The sequence below is a fragment of the Aspergillus caelatus genome (assembly GCF_009193585.1).
Source record: "Aspergillus caelatus strain CBS 763.97 unplaced genomic scaffold BDV27scaffold_240, whole genome shotgun sequence".
Taxonomy (NCBI): Eukaryota; Fungi; Ascomycota; class Eurotiomycetes; order Eurotiales; family Aspergillaceae; genus Aspergillus; species Aspergillus caelatus.
This window is the reverse complement of record NW_022475503.1, coordinates 36198-55995: the sequence shown is the minus strand read 5'-3', so window position 1 is coordinate 55995 and position 19798 is coordinate 36198. Positions and strand designations below refer to the sequence as shown.

At 49.0% G+C, this 19798-nt stretch overlaps 6 protein-coding genes across 6 annotated transcripts; all 6 read right to left on the bottom strand.

Moving 5' to 3' along the window:
* Positions 1–84: 84 nt before the first annotated feature.
* On the bottom strand, positions 85–925 carry BDV27DRAFT_135444 (uncharacterized protein). The gene has a single exon (XM_032068541.1). The coding sequence runs from the start codon at positions 575–577 to the stop codon at positions 230–232; it is 348 nt and encodes a 115-aa protein (XP_031922961.1). The 5' UTR covers positions 578–925; the 3' UTR covers positions 85–229.
* Positions 926–2017: 1092 nt separating this feature from the next.
* On the bottom strand, positions 2018–5009 carry BDV27DRAFT_168282 (class I SAM-dependent methyltransferase; the record flags this gene model as incomplete). The annotated part of the gene is made up of 8 exons (XM_032074730.1): positions 4692–5009; positions 4503–4634; positions 4429–4445; positions 4048–4379; positions 2667–3948; positions 2480–2618; positions 2222–2424; positions 2018–2159 (listed from the first exon to the last, which is right to left on the bottom strand). The coding sequence occupies exons 1-8, from the start codon at positions 4950–4952 to the stop codon at positions 2018–2020; spliced, it is 2508 nt and encodes an 835-aa protein (XP_031922960.1). The 5' UTR covers positions 4953–5009.
* Positions 5010–6287: 1278 nt separating this feature from the next.
* On the bottom strand, positions 6288–8102 carry BDV27DRAFT_48979 (zinc-dependent alcohol dehydrogenase). The gene is made up of 8 exons (XM_032076753.1): positions 7668–8102; positions 7508–7559; positions 7351–7432; positions 7238–7259; positions 7095–7175; positions 6943–7036; positions 6835–6885; positions 6288–6777 (listed from the first exon to the last, which is right to left on the bottom strand). The coding sequence occupies exons 1-8, from the start codon at positions 7900–7902 to the stop codon at positions 6336–6338; spliced, it is 1059 nt and encodes a 352-aa protein (XP_031922959.1). The 5' UTR covers positions 7903–8102; the 3' UTR covers positions 6288–6335.
* A 372-nt stretch (positions 8103–8474) lies between these two features.
* BDV27DRAFT_135440 (CUE domain-containing protein) lies at positions 8475–9911 on the bottom strand. The gene is made up of 2 exons (XM_032068540.1): positions 9228–9911; positions 8475–9153 (listed from the first exon to the last, which is right to left on the bottom strand). Exons 1-2 carry the CDS (start codon positions 9504–9506, stop codon positions 8866–8868), a joined length of 567 nt encoding a protein of 188 aa, XP_031922958.1. The 5' UTR covers positions 9507–9911; the 3' UTR covers positions 8475–8865.
* Positions 9912–9929: 18 nt separating this feature from the next.
* Positions 9930–14278, bottom strand: BDV27DRAFT_135439 (condensin subunit SMC2). The gene is made up of 6 exons (XM_032068539.1): positions 14190–14278; positions 14086–14126; positions 11817–13974; positions 11390–11764; positions 10664–11337; positions 9930–10610 (listed from the first exon to the last, which is right to left on the bottom strand). The coding sequence occupies exons 1-6, from the start codon at positions 14214–14216 to the stop codon at positions 10346–10348; spliced, it is 3540 nt and encodes a 1179-aa protein (XP_031922957.1). The 5' UTR covers positions 14217–14278; the 3' UTR covers positions 9930–10345.
* A 622-nt stretch (positions 14279–14900) lies between these two features.
* On the bottom strand, positions 14901–19492 carry BDV27DRAFT_149201 (putative chromatin remodeling complex subunit (Arp8); the record flags this gene model as incomplete). The annotated part of the gene is made up of 9 exons (XM_032071015.1): positions 14901–16126; positions 16188–16479; positions 16514–16527; positions 16577–16666; positions 16741–16809; positions 17140–18730; positions 18791–19196; positions 19268–19346; positions 19450–19492. 9 exons carry the CDS (start codon positions 19490–19492, stop codon positions 14901–14903), a joined length of 3810 nt encoding a protein of 1269 aa, XP_031922956.1.
* Between the last annotated feature and the right edge of the window lie 306 nt (positions 19493–19798).

Below are 19798 nucleotides of genomic sequence, written 5' to 3'. Positions count from 1 at the left end.
AAAAAAAAAAAAAAAAAGAAAAGAAAAAAAGAAAAAGAAAAAGAGGTATCACAGAAGTAATAAGAACGGATAGAAGAAGAAAAAAAGAAGGGGTCTATCTGCCAGTGATGAGCCTCCAGCAATCGCTATAGCCAGTCCTGGTATCCGGAAACATCGTGGCTGATCGCTGACAGTCTCACAGTACCACAACGAGGTTATCGCTGTCAGATTATGGAAATGTTGAGCTTGATCACAGGTAACCCAACAGGAGAGCCATAGAGCCAGCAGCGAGCGCAACGGGTATGCTGGCATCAAAGGTTCCAGCAGCGGAGTTCAAAGTAGCTGATGGACTGGTTGTGTCGGTTGAGCTAGTCGGCGTAGTACTAGAATGGTGCGCATGGCTGGAGGTCACAGAGCCCGTAGGGCTTGGGGAAGAGCTGAGAGGAGTGGCAGACAGGCTCTCAGCGGCGGTTTCAGCGGTAACACGGTAAACCGTTTGAGTGATCGTATTTGTCGCCGTTGAGGTGACGACGGTGTCGGCAGCGACAAGCTGGGTCGCAGAGAGGCAGAGAACGGATGCGATAGTGGTGACCTTCATTCTTTCGGCGCTCAAGCTGAGTGGCTATAGAAAATCTGGTATGCGACAAGGGAATGGCGAGAGGCCTTTAGGAACTCGAAAGAAGGATTAAGCTGATAGATATCGCAATGCAGCCAATGATATATCTGCAGAGAATCGGAAGAGATTGCGGTGAGATTGGATCTGGCGCAAACTTGAAGGATCGGGTAGGCAAACGGGGTTTAAAGAGTGACGTTTGCAACGAAAAGTATAACTGATACTATCGCAATGAGTGTGGGAGAGCGCTGCTCTAGGGCTAAAGACCGTAATGGGGTACGAAAAGGTAAAAGCGATGTGCAGAGTTTGCAGCAAGGAAGAAGAGGGAGGAGAAGCCCTAAATACCAACAAACGACTAAGTTTGACAAACACGAGTTCTGCAGTGGCTTCGAGGTGATAGGCTCGTATTCCCTGCAGCCGCTTCCCTTCAGCGAAAAGAATTCGGGGAACAATTCTCATCCAATGATGACCGTGCAAGGGACTCGGCTAGATGAGTCTACTGGCCATTCGGGCCTGTCAGGCATGCGCTCTTGACCGGTGTCTCACGTCGCCATGAAAGATGGATAGCTGCCAGCATTACCCGTCGGAGTCCATTGAGGTGAACAAATCATCGTGTTTCCTTTCATGGCCGCCGGAGTCAAAGAGTCACCCAAGAATAGATAGATTACAAAACTCAGTCTTCAAGGGACCAGCGCAGCGGCGAATGACGTGGGTTATCCGATTCGGGAGTGCGTTGGCGATGCTGCGGTTCGATTGTTGGGGCTAGAACGAGGCTGAGACTTGAATGATTCGCTGATGACGGGCGGTAGGGCGCTCACTCTGCAGCCAAATTAGCTTCGGTTCCTGAGATATTGGTCAGGCACCAGAAAATTCTAATCCCGTCGTTTAATTAAACCGATGACTCTTAAGAGATTAGGGCTACGGGAGGAGGGGATTCACTGCCTTCCACGCTACCTATGTCCTCCCGGCTCTTTTCGTGGCGAACAGGACGAGGAAATCCAACAGGTAATACCACCCTTTTTTGGTGGAAATAAGTCGAAATGCACATACCTCTCGTCAAATATTTGGTAATTCCTAACACAAGTTGGGCGTCTACTGAGGCCTTCACTGTTTCCGGAGTGTTTCATTTTCATCTCATTCTTCAAACCGTAGATCCCCCTGTTTGACCGCCTCCTGTCTGTGAGACTCTCCATCTCATCGGGGTAACCAACAGTCATTCATTCATTCATGATTTACAAAGATACATACAAACATTGTGTTGGTGGTAAAGAACTGGTAATCCACAGGATATGAATTTTTCTTCTGCTGCTGCCTCATCTCTTAGTCAGACAGAATCTCGCCCAATGAGCTGAACTTTATTTGAGGTAATAATCATAAGTGTAAAAATAGATTCTCATACAACCAGCGTAGATCGGCGAATGGTAATTATAGGTCAAGGTGCTCTACACTCGACCGCTTCTCCGTCCCATCCAGCGACAGTAGAGAGATCGAACGCTCGGCAGTTGGTCGCACCGTTTCCAGCTCCTTGGTCTTGGTGCAGATCCACGTCGAGGCATACATGTTCACCCTACTTCAGTCAGTACTACTTCTCTCACAATCCTCCGTGAAACGCAAAAGAGTCAAACTTACCGGTCAATACATGTTCCCGGGAATCGGGCGCCGACACGTCGCGCAGAAAAGCCGTTCTCCTCAAAGTGCCGCACGTACCAAGGGTCGATACTAGCCGAACGGAGCAGTATACGACCGCCCATTTTCAAAGCGTGGTTAAGCTTCTGTGCTTGTACCGAGGCATCGCTACCCTCAGGGTCGAACCAATCCATCGAGTCCATGACCTGAGACGGATGTCAGTCCAGTCGAGCATGCTGTAGCTGATGGGGCTACACTTACCACAGCAATGGTTAGGCTGCCCGGTGTTATCCGTTTGATCACTTCGTTAATCTCATCTGTGTGGATACGAAGACCGTCAAAAGCTCCCGGAGACGACAGCTTCACGTGCGCTTTGGGAGACAGGTAGGTGGGATGACATCTGTCACGGTTAGTCAGGACGCCTTTTGAGCCCGCCGAGAAAGCTCACCTTCTGGAGAATTGCCCTTGTAGACACAGGAAGTAGAAGTAATTATCGTTGCTGATCAAAGTGTCCTTCACAACAGGGTCTAGAGTATCCACCACGTATTCCCAAATCGATCGGCCGCTGATGTCCTTAGCCTGCTTCATATCTTTGTTGAGGCCATTTCGCTTGAAGAAATCGTCAATGATCATGTTTCGCTGATTACGAGGCACGCCTGCGGCCTTCCAAGCAAACCATTCGGTTCCGACGACAGCCCAATGAAGAGGCTTGCTCATCAAGACTGAGCGGATACGTGGCCAGATTTCACGCTGCTCAGCTAGAGTCTGAGCCTCGCACAGTTTCCGCACTTGGCCTTCGAGTCCGAAGACCTTGAAGAGATAACGGACCATCTTAATTGCGTGGCGTGAGCCTCCAGTCTCATAGAGTCCTCGACTGTAAGAGGAGGTGAATATGTGGGCATGCTCAAGCCAGTACTGGAATGCTTGGCTTGAGAGGTGTGGGCTCAGTCGCGAGATGAGAAGTTGGCGGAATTCAGAGTGCTTTCCTTCACCGAAGATCTTCCAGACATCACGGTGACCAAGGGTAATGAAGCTTGCAACCTTGAGTTCAAGGAGATGGTTCTGGTTAGGATTCAAGTCAACAGCATGCACGCGGCGTGGGCTCTTCTGGAGATAGTCCAAGATGTTGTCTCCTGCACTTGTAATTGCCAGGATCACGTCGTCTCGTTGGATGTTAAGTAGACGGTGATCTACACGAGGATCTTCCCAGTTGAAAGCGTAAATGTATTCATTCTTAAACTGCGTGTGCTTGGGAAGCAGGTCGTTGTAGAATATCCGGTAGTGGTGGTTTTGGTAGAAAGATGATGGAAGGGGGAGGTTGGAGCCCAGGTTGATGACGGCAGATTCGTATGCTTTGGAGCGTACTTCCTGTGCGCTGAATTCAATGGCCTTATCCATCTCCTGGAGATGGTTCGCAGGAGAAAGGTATGGCGATTCAGTGAAGGAGGCATCGAGTTTCTCAATGGCCTCCCTGCCCGATTGGCTTGAGGTGATATCCTTCTGGCAGCCAACGAAGATGTAGTACGGGATTCCTCCGAGGAGGTAATTTCTTTCACTGGCTGAGACAACCGTCCCGAATCGATATTCCAAGTAATCCCTGCGCGCAGCCTCGAGACTGACACGATCAACATCAAACCAAGCACGCCAGAATACCCGGCCCAGCCAGTTGACATGACGGTTGAAGGCACCCCCGGTGTAATTGCGGGACGAGACATCTACAATGCTTTGGACTATAAGGAGTTAGTCATCTACATGCTGCCCATAACATAACAATACGAAAAATAATTCTAGTTTGGCATTGCGAACAGTCAACATCGAGGGACACCTACCGTAGAAGTCACAAACTCCCAGTACTCCAGACGGCTTCAACAGCGCCGGCAGGGAGTCAACGACGCTATAATAATCGGGTATCATCGATAGACTGTAGCTCATAGTAATGAGATCTGCGCCCGGTGTGATCTTTGCCCGTGGATCAACGCTGTCTGCGTCCGGCAAGCGGAAAGTCCGTGCATCTTGACAGACGACACTGACGTTCTTCCACCCCAATCGCTCAAATCGTTCACGAGCTACCTGACAGAGGGAAGGAGAAAGGTCGACCAGGTAGACATGGGAAAAGAACTCGTTCACGGGTAAGAAAGCCGACATAGCTTCGATGTTGTATCTGCACCACAGTTAGAGCGAACCAGCATTGGCATTTCGTCTGTGCTCACCCGGTACCACCACCAATCTACATGGTCAGCAACGCCCCAGATAATTGTAATTGAAGAGGTAGAAATGATCTTACATCAACCCAAACTGCCTTCCCAGCTTTGAATTCTTTGTTCCCCGCCTTAAACTTCAGCTGGGCCGCAACGAGACCAAGCATGTCCTCTCGGCCACGTAGAAGGCGCTTGCGCGTGGCATCATACGCACCAGCCTATTATCTTTTTAGCAATTGGATCACAAAGTCTCGTGGAATTCATCAAACACGCACCTGTGTCTTGTAGAAGCTCTCCAGGGCGTCCTGTTGGCCATTCCCAGTTTTGTCATGGGGCTTAAGGAATGTAGCATAAATAAACTTCAGATAGGACAAGGGGCCGCCATTGTTGTTGAAGTCGGCCTTCTGTTTCTGAGAGGATAATAAAAGAACAACGGCGACCAAGCCGCAGACAAGGAAAGCAGTGCCGGCGATGTAGGCATAGAGCCAGTCCATGCGGTTCGCGACACCGCCTAGGCTACTACTTAGGGAGCTCATGGCGTTGAGGTGTGGTTGGAGAGAAGTTGATTTCTCCTGTTAAAGGAGAGAGACAGACATGAATCTGGCACTGAAAGAGACCCAAGGACGAGGAAGGAGGGCCTTCTTGAATCAAACGCCTCCACCAGACCACCAGCAGGAGAACGGCGTTGAATGCATCGTTTTAGTGCCCCACCATGCCCCTCTATCCATTACAAAGACCGGATTCAAACGAAGGGATAGCAACGCGATGTCCTATCAGAGACACACATGGGCGTGGCAAGTGATAAGCTGCACCGGCTCAAAGGGGAATTTGATCGATAACTGCGGGAAGACGAGGATGAAAGCAGATCCTCTCACGAAGCTCCATTGGCTCCACGAGGCCTGAGGCGAATCATCGTGGAAGCAATTGAGTCCAACTAAGGACATTAAACTCCGAAAATGAACGGGTCATTATCTTCTCAGGTCGAAGTTTAGCAACGACGCTTCCACTATGGGCGACGGGGGATCTGCTCGTGGAGCTGGAGCACCGACGCAAAGGGATCCGATCCATCTGCAGAAACCGACAAGTCAGAGGGCAGTATGTCTACATGTGTGGACATGCACTGGCCATCAGGGAGTCAAGGAAGAGGCAAGTCGTGGGGAAGAAACGAGAGCCAAATTACGGATGATGTTCGAGTTCCTGCGTTGCATACTTCGGTTGCGCCAATCAGCGGGCGGCGTCCCGGCACACTTTCCCCCCTGGCGGATCCATTCGACCATCGCCGTTGATGCAAGGGAAAATCACGGTATGAGAACAGTCTCTCAATTTATATACCTTTCCACTTAAAGCGAGCACGACGGTCAACCCGGACGACAAAAATTGAAGCCCGTGGTTCTAGTTTCAAAATTAGAATGGAGTTGGGTGGGAAACTGTACTCTAGCACCAGTACTACGGACCTACTGACCTAAATATAGGGTTTATACTTCTACCATCCAATTGACCCCTTTTTTTGCTTTGTATTAACCCCAAGCCTTCACCAGAGCGAAATTTCTCTTAAATGGGCACAGACCTGCTGAATCTAGTGACAAAGCAAGCGCATTGGGACTATCAATCGGGATGAATGTCCAATGTTTTGCCACGAATAAATGTGCTAGCGAAATCTCGCATTTTCCGTACCACTCTGCTCTCGACCGAGTCCGACAGGCCTGCCTCTAACTAGTACAGTGGAGCCCTCAATTAGAGTGCAAAGCCCATACCGTGTACCGCTCTTAGCGGGCGAACTTGGTGGGCTTCATGCCCCACTATCGCAAAGGTTGAATAGGTACCCAGAATCATATTACAAACTGAGATGAGAAGACTACCAATGGAACCTTTGACATTCAGGGAAACAATCAATTCGCCCCAGCGAACTATGAAGTTGTCTATTCTGGAATCTTCACTACAGCTCTCCCATCAATTTCGGAGCGTCCAAGTCGCATCACCACATCATTGATCTGATCAAGTTCAAAGCACTCAATATGTGCTTGCACCTCACCCGCGACAGCCATCTCCATCAACTCGTCCATCTCCTTTGCCGTTCCAGCAGAGTTTCCAACAATAGTCAACCCTTTAACAATCATATCAAATGGAGTCGCCGGTAACCTGAACGGAACACTGGGTATGCCCACACAAACCAGAACCCCAAGGCTGCGAAGTAATCGCATACTCTGCGTATACGCCGGTTCACTATTGGCGGTGCAGATTACCCCATGGGCCCCGAGCCCACCTGTCAGTTTCTTCACTTCCTTTTCGATATCGTCGACCTTGTAATCGAAGAAAGCGGTAGCTCCGAGAGCAAGGCATAGCTCCTTTTTCTTTTCGCCACTAGTGAGAGTATTAGCGCGAAATAATGATCGCTACAACGGTGGGAGGAAGCAGTACCTATCAATCGCAATGACTTTCAGCCCTTTCTTAACTGCAATCTGTACCCCCCTGGAAGATTATCAGCATGATTTAACTTTCACATCCATCTCAGCAGGCGCAACAAACATATGTCCCAGCCCACCGCCAGCTCCAGGGAGAACGATCCAATCTCCCGGTTGTGTCCTCGTCTTCATAATCGACGAGTACATCGCGATTCCCGCTGTAGAAGCCTCAGCACGAATAGAATAGATTCAGTACCCTCGAAGAACAGAACTTACCACACAGCAAGGGCGCAGCTACGTCTGGTGTAATTTCCGAGGGAATCTTGGTGACATGAATAGCAGGACTGACAATATACTCTTGAAACCCAGTTCATCAGCTATTTCACCCCAACAGCATGCTCTGTGGCAAGTTCACTCACGTTGAAAAGTCCCAGGAACATTCTACATCGCAAGCCATATCAGCGTGATGTATACCAACAGACGGGGAAGAAACCCCCCCCCCCCCCCCCCTTTCACTAGAGGAATCACATACCGCGCCTGCATTCTTCTGATAGGGACAAGCCGTATTATTCACCGCGCAAATCTCACAGTTCAAACAGGAACTGTATAGCCATCTGTCATATTACGTTAACACAAACAACAAAACAATGAAATAGCAATTATATTCAAAGAGAAGAAAGAAGACTAACCTAATCCCAACCCTTCTCCCAATCCACTCCTGCTCATCAATCCCATTACCCACTGAAAACACAAACAAAATTAGCATGATCATTATACAACCAACAGCGAACCCAAAACCAGCAATCTCCCCAGGTCAATTTCAAGTATTGTTGACTTAACAGTACATACCCATAACAACCCTCCCCACCCCCTCATGACCCGCCACATCGGTCAACATCGGCGTTTCCCCGCGAATACTATGCACATCCGAATGACACACCCCCGAATACTCGATCTTGACGAGAATTTCTCCCTCGCCGGGGGAAGGCACGGGGTGATCTGTTTTGATCTGGAGGAGGGCATCGGCAGTTGCGCCGCATGGGGGGAGGACTGCTGCGATTTGGGTTTCGGGGATGGTCGTCATGGTTGGGGTTGGATATGCGGGGTTAATGTGGTGTAGTTATCCAGTTGTTGTTGGTGGTGGATGAATTCAAGGGAGGGGATGAATGGGAGCTGGGCTAGTTATGTGACTAGCAGTAGGCTACTTGGGAGATCTTAGAGTCTATTTATATAGTTTTTCTGTGAAGAAAGGAATGGGGTTACATTGGATTGAAAGTGGTGTAGATAGTGCTAAGTCAATGCGTTAATGCATGATCGGGAAATGATCTAGGGCATTGAGGCGGGGTTTATACCTTTCTGTATCTGGGCACATGATAGGCGGTGGTGGTTGTAGGTTGATAAGATCTGGCTTCTGGATCGGGTAATTCGATCCTATATGGATGGACCTAGCTGTTAGAAAATGGTACTACTAGGTATGTAACGTAGTATAATCTCGTTGAATTGCAATCAATTACAATTGCCCTCCCTTTTCGCCGAAAACGATGTATACGGCTCTGTGGATAACGGAATAGCCTACCGTCTAACGAGCATACTCCGTATAGCCATGATACGATACAACACATACGACTTAAGAAGTGATAATACATATAGGGAGAATTACACTGCAACCCATTACTAAAAACAACCCAATCTATATATATGTGTATATACCCTATATTCCCTAGTACCTAAACCTCGGGTATTCTGATTCAACCTAACACCATAAGCATGCAACGCTTTACGGGAAACAGACGCTGGAAGAAGAAGAGAGAAGAGGGGGAAAAGGATGTCGGAGAGGAGTGGGAAACCAAAACTGGGTATAGCAAGATAAAAGGAAGAATCAGTTGAGAGAAGACCCGTGTTGCAATCTACACATCCCAGCCACCCCCAGAAAAGATAAGATTCTCGGTAGTAATAGGGTTTCAAGAAGAAAGAAAGAAAGAAATAAACAAAGAAAGGCAACAGATACAGACCGAGATGATATATCCAAAGTCATTCTGTATCTCGATTACGCACTCTCACGAACCTTCTGCTCCATTCTCTTTCTCGCTGCCAGAATCATATCATCCCTCCGCTTCTGGAGTATACGCTGACGTTCCTCCTTGTTCTGTGACCAGCCAGACGAAGGAGGCGACTGAGTGGTCTCAGCGCCCTCGGTGGCGACTTTGCCGCTGAGGTTGTATCGCGAAATCAAGTCCTGACCATCCAATTTCGATGCCGCGGAGGCGGCGGCAGTTTGTGCTGTGGGCGCGCTGGCCTGGGGGATGGCGACCTGAGGCTGGAACGAAGGTGGTGGCTACAAGGACATTCCTAGTCAGTACACAGCTTACCCCACGCGACACTCACACATCAAAATAAACCTATACTTACTGTCTCCAGTCCTCGACCTGTCAGGATGCGTTCGGTGGTTGCTGCGACGTTACCACCATTGCGCTGCAAGTCCCACATAATGTCGCGTGTGCTTAGCTGAGGGAACATCTGCGATATTTGTTCCACTTGTGCTGGGTCAATGACTCCGCGCGCACGGCTGCGACCGCTTCCATCACCTCCATCGCCGTCACGCTTGAGGAACCATCGGATGACGAAAAACGACACGACGGCGAGCGTCAGTAGTGAGGAGATGTTCAGGGACGGCTCCTCCTCGGGCATGGTGTCGGGAGAGGGGTCAAAGTGTACGTGAGATCCCGATAATCGCAGTTAAGCGAAGAATTCAAAAACACTGCCAGTAAATAGGCAGAAGGCCGTGTGACAGTGACGGGCTATGGATCGGGGGTCGGGGATCGACGTGAACGCTTTCCGGGGGAATGACGTCCAGGAGGGAGGCGGTCGGAGTAGTTATTTAATTTAGAACTTAGATAATAAAATGTGGCGGTGGAAGACGTTCAGCCGGGCGCCACACTCGGGACTCGGAAAATGACCCACCAGAGGTTCGTACTGATAGACGATGAACAGGGAGACAGGCAATTACAAAGGAGAAATGAACGACACGCTTTTGAAGGCTTTAAAGCACGTGAAATGGAGAATAAAAAGGTCTGAAAAATGCAGGTTGCCAGGTACGGAGTACGGAACTGGTGAGTTGGACCTCCGAGTGATTTAATTCTCGGGACAATTAATACCAGTCGGAAGTCTGCACCTCCGCGGCTATCACGTTCTCGCCCCATTGCGAAATCTCAACCATGGACTCTTATCGTTTCACTTCACCCCCTTATACTATCAACATCACAGAGGATACTCATGTCATGTGCATCATTAAAGAAAAAAAAAATTGTAGAGACAAGAATGTAACTGCCACCAAAGAAAAATTAAAATAAAGGGAAAAGAAATTCATCCAGATCCATATACATCATCCCGGAAAGAACACCGTCTCCAAAACTCGGCCAAGAACGTTCCACATAATGCGCTCCTATCCCACAATGCCCAACCAAAAAGAAGACTGCGATATATGCATCCCACATCAAAATCTAATACCAAGGAGTACCATGAACAGATTACTTCAAGTCGGCAGGAGTCAAGGCCTGAACAACGCTAGTTCCTTCGCTGAATCTTGTCTTGAAGATACGGTTGGCGTTTTGGAACATGCCGTCCTTCAGAGAGACAACGATGAATTGAGACCCCTTGAAACGCGTCTTGATTAAGCGGCCAATGTTCTGTGTATGAGACAGATCTAGGGCGGCATCGACTTCGTCCAGAATGTACATGGGTGCCGGTTTGAATTGCAAAAGTGCCATAATGAGGGAAAGAGCAATGAGAGATCTGTACACTGATTAGCTGAAAGTCCGCCTGAACAAGTAAGAGGTTCTGCTCACCGTTGTCCACCACTCAGTTCTGTTAAACTCTGCTTCCAAACCTTGCCAAGTTGCACCTTAACTTCCAGGCCATCAGTGATCTCCTTGCCCTCTGGCGGATCCAGCTTAGCGAAACTGCCGGGAAGAAGCATTGCGAAGATCTGACCGAAGTCGCCGTTGACTTTAGTCCAGGTATTGTGAAGAGCCTCCTTCTTGTACTCGTCCAGATTGAGGATGGTCTCTTCAATCTTACGCTTATCACGGACCACAGTCTTCATCATATTCTTCAGGGCAGCCTCCTTCTTCTCCACGCTATCGATCATGTTCATGACCTTAGGATTGATCTTCTTCTTCATACCCTGAGAACGTTCGGTAAGGTTCCGTAGAGTGGCCTTGCATTCCGCAATGTTCTGGTTCTTGAAGTCATAAGGAGTGTTTGCACGGCCGAAATTATCTTTCTCGTCCTCGATCCACTCGTGTTCTTCCTCCATATGGGTAACTGTTTGAGCTGCAGCTTGTTGGTCTTTCTGTAATTTCTCGAGCTGATGCCCGAGCTTCTGCAGGTCAAGGCCCTCTTCAGTGATCTGTGAGTTCTTTGCTTGCATTGTCTGTTCAAGTTCTCGTAGCTCCTCATCAAAACCAGTGAGCTTAGCCCTTTCGTCGTCGAGTTGAGCCTGGGCAATATCGTGGGCATCCTATGACGGATCAGCAGTCAACTCTCAAATATAGCGTCAGTTTTCTTCGTACCTTGATCCGTGCCTGTTCTCTTTTGAGCGATTTGACTTCTTCCTGTTGAGCATTGAGGGCATTCTCAGCCTCAGCGCTCTGTTCTTCGGCAGCTGAGAGATCGCTTCCTACTTGCTCCGACTCCAGTCGGGACGCTTGTAGTTCTTTCTGTAACGTCTTGACCGAATTTGAATTTTTAGCGAGACTCTTCTTCAGAGAATCTAAGGATTCCTGTAGTTCTGCGAGTTTGCTGTCTTTGTTGTCATTAAATTCGCTCATGTCCTTTTCAATTCGTTTGATATCCTTGGATGCTTCCGTCTGGCGAGCTTTTGCGTCGGAAATATCTTTCTTGAGTTGCTCAATATTTGCTTTCATATCCTCGACAGCATGAATAATCTGAGATAGTCAGTCCCGTGTCCAAACTTAGAAAAGACAAAGTGAAACTCACCGACGAGGAAGAGTTGCTGCTGATTTGTTCCTCTGTAAGTTTGATCTCGTGAGTCTTAAGGTCCAGCTCCTGTTTGATCGTTCGGACTGCGTCAAGCTTCTTCTTTTCCTTTCTCATCGTTTCTTCCAGAGTAGCAAGTAGCCGCTCCTTGCTCCGGATTTCCCTTGTGACCTCGTTTAATTTCTGTAAGGTAATGAGGACACCGCTCGAGTTCGGTGAACTACCACCAGATAAGGTACCGGAAGGGTCGTAAACATCGCCATCCAGTGTGACACTCTTGATACGAACTGAGGGGTCGAAAGTCACCTTCTTTGCAGTTTCTGCATCGTTACAGATCAAGGTGTTGCCAAAGACGTAGTTCATAGCCGATGTAACTTCCTCATCGTATCCAATAAGCGACAAGGCAAGGTCCACCTTTCCGGGGGCAATGTTTTGTGCCGCCCCGATCTTCTCGGCAGAAGCTCTGAATGATGATATCTTGTTCAAAGGAATGATTGTCACACGTTTGCGCAGTTTTCCCTTCTGAAGCAACTGCGTTCCTGTCTCTGCACTGTCGACAACAACGTTGTACAAGCGACCACCAGCACAGATTTCAAGGGCTGTAGAAGCTTGGAGCTTCTCTTTGTCGAGCGTAAAGAGCTGGGCGACTAAGCCCTTGACCTTGGATCTATCAAAATTCGGATGGGGGTCGGCATATTGGAAATCGATATTCGCAACCTTCCTTTGAAGACCATCGGCTCTCTGGCGCAACTCACGGATCTCTTTCTGTAAGGCCGTTTGCTCCTGATAAAGCTGCTCTTCTCTGCCCGGTTCAAACCCAAGTCTTGCCAGCTCCGCATCTAATTTCTTGGCTTGAGACTTAAGACCCTCGAGTTCCTTCAGGAGACCCGAGTTCTGCTCCTTCGCTTTCTTCGCTCTGGGTTCCTCTTCCTTGATTCGCTTTTCCAGGTGTGCAATCTTGAGCTTCGCTTGCTCTTGTTCAGTGGATGCCGCACTGGCGCGATTACGAGCGTCCTGTAGTTGGCCTTGATAACCACTTTCTTGGCCATCTTTTGATGCCACACCCGTCTGCAGTGTTTGGAGCAGTTCCTCCTTCTGTTCGACTTCGGCTGTCTGCGCGTCCAGTTCTGCTTTTGCAGCATCATATTGTGCTTGTAACTTGTCGTAGACCTTCTTCTTCTCCTTAAGGAGCTTCTCCAGATCTTTAACAGTTTGCTGCGCTTCCTTGTGTTTCTCCTTTTCTTCCGCAATGCTAGCATTCTTCAAATCGAACACCGTGGTCAACCGGACAAGCTCGTGAGAGTGAGTCTTAACCTCATCCTCAAGGGCCTGGAACTTGCCTCCCTTCCGTAGTTCCTTATCACGAGCCGCTCTCACCCGCTTCACGTCCTCTTCCAAGTGAGCTATCTCACTCTTAAGCTTAGCCGCATTATCTTCGATCGCCTGCACCTTGCGCCTTTTGCTCTCAAACTCATCGCCCGCGACCCGTAACCGCTCGTTACTGCGAAGATAGTCGTGGGCAACCACCAAGCGAGTAAGACGTTCCAGGTCATTCTGAGTCTGTTGGAAATCGAGGAAAGCTCGCTTTTCGGACCGGAGCTTCTCGAGTTTAGGTTCGATTTCTTCCTTTAGGAGGCCTTCGATTTCGCGCAACTTCAGCTCCTTCTTTCCCATGGTCTTAGCCGCTTTTTCCCTTCGATCCTCGAACATTCGCGTACCAGCCGCCTCCTCGATCATAGACAGAATCTCGACCGCCTTCATATTCAGCACCTTCGTAATCCTTCCCTGCATAATCAAGAAATTGGGGTTGTTGATATTTAGCTGCACGCTCTGGAAAAGATTCTGCACGGTCTGCTGCTGCGCACGGTGGCCGTTAATCAAATATTTACTCGTACCGCCAAGAACAATCTGTCGAGTCACGGAGATATTCGCATATTCTTCGAACCCGATCGGCGATTTGGCGGTGTCTCTGTTGTCGAAGACGATGGTCACACTGGCTTTCGTTACACCGGCCTGACCACGCTTGTAGATCAGATCTTGCAGGTTTTGCGCACGGACAGTTGACATGTTTGTGATACCGAGGACGAAACAAATAGCATCAAGGATATTGGATTTACCACTGCCGTTAAGGCCTGTGATGGAGTTGAACGATTCATCCCTAATACAATTTCGTTAGCGCTCTCGTTACACTGCACAAATGCTTTTAGCAAGCATATAAGGCCAAGCCGCTTCTATCCAAGTCGCGCGTTCGGACTAGGTCAGAGCATACCATCCTGATATCACCGTACGCACGGCGTACGATTTGAAACCCTACCACCTTGGGTTAGCATTCTCAAGCTCTCGTCGACGTCGCTGTGCATCAGGAAAGCTTACGTCGATAACGACCTCAGTAATCCTCATGATTGCGACTCCGAGATCAGCCCCATCAACTGGATAACCAAGTGCATAGGAGGGCGCTGGGGACTGATGGCGCACAGTTGAATTAGGCGGTGGATTGTTTTGGCGGGCGCCGTGTTTTTGCGGGCGGCATCATGTTTATTGTTTGCTGTTTTGGGCTTGGTGGCCTCTAGGATGATGTAAGCATGAGGGGTCAAGCTGGCTGGAATGGGGCCCAATCAGGATAGATGGAATCGACTACGGAGTATATCGGAGTACCTTAGATAGGTAGTAGGTACACACAGCAGCAGGGACAATTCTCACGCAATTGTATGAAACAGGTTATGTGCTAATTTATCCCTTGTCCAAGAATCTGTGGACGGCAAGAAAATGAAAAATAACAAGAAGAAGACATTCAATAACCAAACAGAGCAAGATTTTCGCTAATTGAAATCCAGCCAGTCAACGCCGTGTTTTGCAGCCTTGACACCAATGACAAGCCAGCCACACCAACCACGCCCCGGCATGAGCCAGAACATTCTACTTAAGGGAGAGATGCAAAGGCAACGAGGTCCAAAGGTATCTCAGGATCATGATACGAATAGGGTATGAAAATATGCAGAGGACAAAAGAAACATATACAGCCATAGTCGTGATTCTGGTGTAGTAGGATATAGAGCTAGGGCGGAGAGAGCACGAAAGGCTCCATTACTCGTCACTCATCCTATCCGCCTCTTCAACACTCAGCTCACGATCTCCGGAGACAGCCTCCTTGACACCCTCTTCAGGTGACTCGTGCTCATCGTTTGCACCCTCTGGTGGAGGGGGCATAGTCTTTGCGAACTTCGGGTCGATGGCCGCCCTGTGCAAAGAGCGTTTGTACACTTCCGCTTCATCTGGATCGCGAACAACAACTTGTATTTGGTCAACCTGGTCTTCCTTCGTCTTAGGGCGGGTTGGAGCAAGGCCTGCCTGTGCAATAGTACGGGCTCTCTCGGGCTTCAGGCGGGTCTTCCCAAGAATGGGGTAATAGTATGCAGCCTTCTGCTTTGAGGACAGATAATCTTCCTTCGCCTCTGATGGATTGAAAAGTGTCACCGCAATATCTTTCTGCTTGTTATCACCGCCAAGTGTCTGAGCGCTAGTAGCAAAAGTACGCATGCGGTCGAACCGGTGGAACTTGGAGTTATCGGAACCTTCGTGGGTGTAAAGCTCCTCATTGTCGCGGTTGGGGTTATATATGTGCATGCTTGCGAGGACTTTCTTGATAGAGTCCTTCTTCTCAGGAAGGAAGAGATCATAATCCCAGGGAATTGGACCAGGATCAGGGTACAACTTGGGGTTCGTCTTGTGCAGAGCCACTTTCGTCGCATGTTCCTCACACACGCGCTCCTCAGGCGCGGAGGGAAGAAGGATACCGGTGTCCATGCGCCTATCCCTCTTGCCAGAGGCATCTTGAACAGGTGCTTTGTCAAATTTGAATTGGACGAAACCACCAGGGTCCGGAAATCCTTGGAGGTCGGGCAGGAGAGGATAAAAGCCGACGGGTTTCAACTTAGGGTTGTCCGGATGCACAGGATTGGCCCATGCATCAACTTCAAGTTTAGTCGGTGTGTGTCCTTTAATTTGACTGGGTGTATCTTCCCCAACGTGCTTGCTATCGGGGTATGCAATATCAAATCCTTTTTGTATGTATTTCTTGATGTAAGCCGGGTCATCCTGGGATTTCACTTTTTCAGCCGGACGCGATTTCGATCGCATAGGTGTGACTTTAGGACCTTCCGGTGCTCGAAGTCCAGCCGAAATGTACTGTGTCCGACGAAGAAAGCTAACGTTCGTATTCCGGGGTGCTGGGTTCTTCAGCTGGTCCAAAGTCATCAAAAGGGGAAGGTCGGCGGGGTCAATTGGGTCCGGATTTTCAGGTGCCATGATCGCTGTGTAGGTACACTCCGTTAGCAGTGTTATATCGTGAAGTGCGCTACGAAGGTTACGTACCACTCTCATCGCCTAAGTGCAAGCCTGGAATGCCAACCAGGTCAATGGGCATACCGCCCTCAGCATCGACATCAATGTTTGGTTCTTCACGACGTGCCAGGTTAGAGGCGAAGCCTGGCGTAAGAAAGCGCTCTAATCCGTCGTGTGGAATATCAAGGAACTTCGGGGGCATGTCAGGAGGAGGAAGGTCATTGCGATAACGCAAAGACGCGATATACTCCTGATGAAAACTCCCGGAGGAGCTGCCATCTTTGGACTTCGACATATCTGAGTAACCAGTATCGGCCCGTCTCTTGAGCTTGTGTCTCAATGAAAGGTGGGGAAACCACTGTATAGTAGGCTGATCAGTAGCTGTTCCGAATCTATTTGCGACATTCTTCAGCACTCACATGGAGGAGATAGGGTAATATTAGGGATCTCGTTATCAGGAATTAAGCAATCAGCCGAGTCGCAATCCTTAGTTTTAACCAGGGTAAGCTCTAAGGGAATTGGACAGGTTTAGAATGACTTAGGATCCAGCTTTATTGAAAACAGTCTGGATAGACAAACTTACTTGGGGTTGGAGGATCCATTCTGCACTGTTTCACCGCCTTGTAGTTAAGGTTTAGTGTGGTTGGGTGAACTGTAGGCGGATCAATATTGGTCCGAGGATGTCTAGTCACAAGTATACACTCCGTAAGTATGGCCCGTGGAGCAAGTGAATTGTGTTATTAAAACCATGGGCTACTATTGCATTCACTCATCGTATATACGAGCGCATGCAGTTCATCCAAAGTGAATTTTTCCATGCATAACCAATCATCTAAAGTACAGATCCTTCTAACAAAGGCAACCCATAGTGTCAATACCGTCATTCAGAGTATAAAGAGATAATGATAGCCACGAACATCAAAGGAAAGAAAGACATTGAATCAATAAGCCCACATGCATTTGTAGGCCATTAGTCTATGACCTAGCCGGTCGTACTCCAACTGTCCAATCCAGCTGTCATTGGTCCCGCTCAACTTCCCAAATACGCTTGCGCCCTTCCATACAACCACCTGAGGATCGAGATCTCGAGGAGGGGTGCCAATCATAATCTCTTTGGCAAATCCAGGCCGAAGTGCCTGCAATCGCTCCTCAAGGAACGAGTGAAACCCATTGATCAAGCTTCCACCTCCAACAACCATGATACCGCCAAGGAAGTCCCGCATTTTGCGTTCATCAGACCGAGCAGCATGGGCGATAGACATAAGGATCGCACTGTCAAGCGGGAACGTCGGCAGTATATCATCGCGTTCTTCAACGGTTGGTGCACGAGGTTGCGATGTACTTTGACTTTGCCCGCCGACCGCAGGTGTACCAGCACCACCAGCTTGAGGAGTACTGGTCACCTCTGGTACAGGAGATCCGGCAACAGATGATCGAGGAGTAGCCTCCGCCTCCTGTAGGCGGCTAAGGGCACTTACTTGCTGGGAGCGGCTCGGAGTCGACTGCATATCTAGAGTACTAGACTGAGTATCGCCATTCGCCTGGCCACTGATAGGAGGAGCAATGGCTGTCAAGAGTTCTGATTGCGCTGCAGATGTTGGGTCGTTTGGTTGGCCGTCATATATGTCGACTGAACGGGATATCAAGTTCCTTCGTCCGTTGAGCTTTAGTGAATGGTCAAAAATGGATGGCTGGAAGTATCCCATGGGCGCCAAATGCACCTCATCGTAAGCTTTGAAGGTGTACTTCCTGGTATCCTGGCCAGCGACACGAAGGTGGAAGTCAAACACTTGTACCGAGACACTGGCTTCATTCATGGTACAGATGTTCTTTTTCAGCTCCTCAGCGAGTAGAAAGTCGTACCGACGCCATAGATTGATGTCCGCATAAGGAAAATGATCGTACAACATCATCTTGACGAATGTCTCTGTCACATCCGATCCGCCGTATTTGAGATTCACGCGCGAGTTCTCTATGCACATTCCTTCCTCCACACAGCAAATTGAAGTCTTCTGCGCACCGATGTCGACCACACAAGCCGATGTAAATCCCGCCCCAAATGTAGCAGCCAAGCTCTCCTGGATGAAGCAGACGCGGGCGAATGAAAACTCCCTCATGAGCATTTCAAGAACTTGCGTGACGTAGGATTTCTCATAAAGATCTGGAATGACAAACACGCATGAGTACTGTAGCCAGTCCTTTTTACTTGTAAGGCCCAGCTGGTTCTTGATTGCATCTTCAAGAATCAACGAGATATCCAGGAATAAGAGTCTTTTGCTATTGTAGTCTCGCTCGTTACACCAGCCATACTTCAGTGGCCAGTAGAGCTTGTAACGAGGTGTCGACGCATCTGGGATCCTTAAAGCTGCCTGGCCTACTATATACTCCGGCGCGACGTCCGGGATCTCCGTCCATTCGACCCGCATTGGGTCATTGTGTTCCGAAATCGTCTCTGGCACTGTTCTTCGGTTGTAATTGATTACCATTTCCTTGGAGTTCGGCAGCGTCCTGCGTTTGTTTTGCCGCATGTGTGTTTTGAGTTCCGCGGACATGGCAGTGTACTGTGAAGAGAACTGTGACCAGAAAACACAAAGTTAGGCTACGGCTGCAACGAAGAGCACATGAGAACCAACCTCAGAACCAAACATTTTCTCTGGTTCCAACTCAGAGCCATCATCTGTTTTCAATCGCTTAGGGCAAGGCTCCTCGCGGTCCTCAGATTCGCTAGTTGTAGACTTTCGCGCAATGACCATCGGAACGGTTTTCGGTAACGCATCACTGGAAAGTCCGATTCGCAGATTCTGGCTGCCAACATGTATAACAATGACCTTCGACCCAGCGGCTTCTGCTGTAGCCTCCTCTGCATCCTCCATATTGGTATCGCCATCGTCTGCATCGGCTTCAGGAATACCGAGGTCATTCGCTTTTGCCATAGCTAGCGCACGATCCCGGTCTTTGGCTGTTTTGGCCATGCGATTTCGCGCTTCTTCATTTTGTAGTCGAAACGCTAGATACTGGTCATCTCTCTTAAGATAGTCACTGACACTTATTTAGTACATTGTCCGAATAGGGCGCCACCGAAAGCGTCACGGTAAAGGCGAACCACGTACGTGTAATAGTTCTTTTGGTTGATGGGAGGGATTTGAGGCCAGCTCGATAATTCCATGTTGTTGTCTGTTCTTTCAAGGCCTAGGGGGTATCAGACCATTAGCGCATTGCTCCCAATGAGGTGCATCTGGCTTCCACCGGGCACTTGTAGCCATTCATGCACGACGATATTTGGTGAGCATACCTTCATCCCGAAGAAGGGCCTTTCCAGACTTCTTTCCAACCATGGTGTGTTATTTGGCAATATCAGAAGTCGAGGGCTAAGTTTGAATGATGTTACGTTGGTTCTGGACGTAATGCGGCGCTGGTCGCAAGCCGATCGCAAGAAGTTCTTGAATTGGGAGGGGGATCTAGTGGTGGACAATCGGAGCGGACACCATCGGGGGTGGTAGTGGTTGGTGATGTTGTTGGGGAGAAGAGAAGGAGGAGGACGTGAGAGATATAAATATAAAAAAGGGTTGTAACAATAATGGCAGGAGAGGCTGGAATGGAACTTGCGCGGCAATCAATTCATATTAATTCTGCCACTCGCA

Bases quoted from the DNA above. Each gene is read 5' to 3' on its own strand.
- BDV27DRAFT_135444 (XM_032068541.1), bottom strand. From the start codon at position 577: ATGAAGGTCACCACTATCGCATCCGTTCTCTGCCTCTCTGCGACCCAG.
- BDV27DRAFT_48979 (XM_032076753.1), bottom strand. From the start codon at position 7,902: ATGACGACCATCCCCGAAACCCAAATCGCAGCAGTCCTCCCCCCATGC. The intron at 7,260-7,350 runs GTATGTGATTCC...CTTGCGATGTAG, and splicing joins ATCAGAAGAATGCAGGCGCG to AATGTTCCTGGGACTTTTCA. The intron at 6,886-6,942 runs GTTTGTTGCGCC...ATAATCTTCCAG, and splicing joins GGCGGTGGGCTGGGACATAT to GGGGGTACAGATTGCAGTTA.
- BDV27DRAFT_135440 (XM_032068540.1), bottom strand. From the start codon at position 9,506: ATGCCCGAGGAGGAGCCGTCCCTGAACATCTCCTCACTACTGACGCTC. The intron at 9,154-9,227 runs GTAAGTATAGGT...ATGTCCTTGTAG, and splicing joins CAGGTCGAGGACTGGAGACA to CCACCACCTTCGTTCCAGCC.
- BDV27DRAFT_135439 (XM_032068539.1), bottom strand. From the start codon at position 14,216: ATGAGGATTACTGAGGTCGTTATCGAC. The intron at 14,127-14,189 runs GTAAGCTTTCCT...CCAAGGTGGTAG, and splicing joins TTACTGAGGTCGTTATCGAC to GGTTTCAAATCGTACGCCGT. The intron at 11,765-11,816 runs GTGAGTTTCACT...TGACTATCTCAG, and splicing joins GCAGCAACTCTTCCTCGTCG to ATTATTCATGCTGTCGAGGA.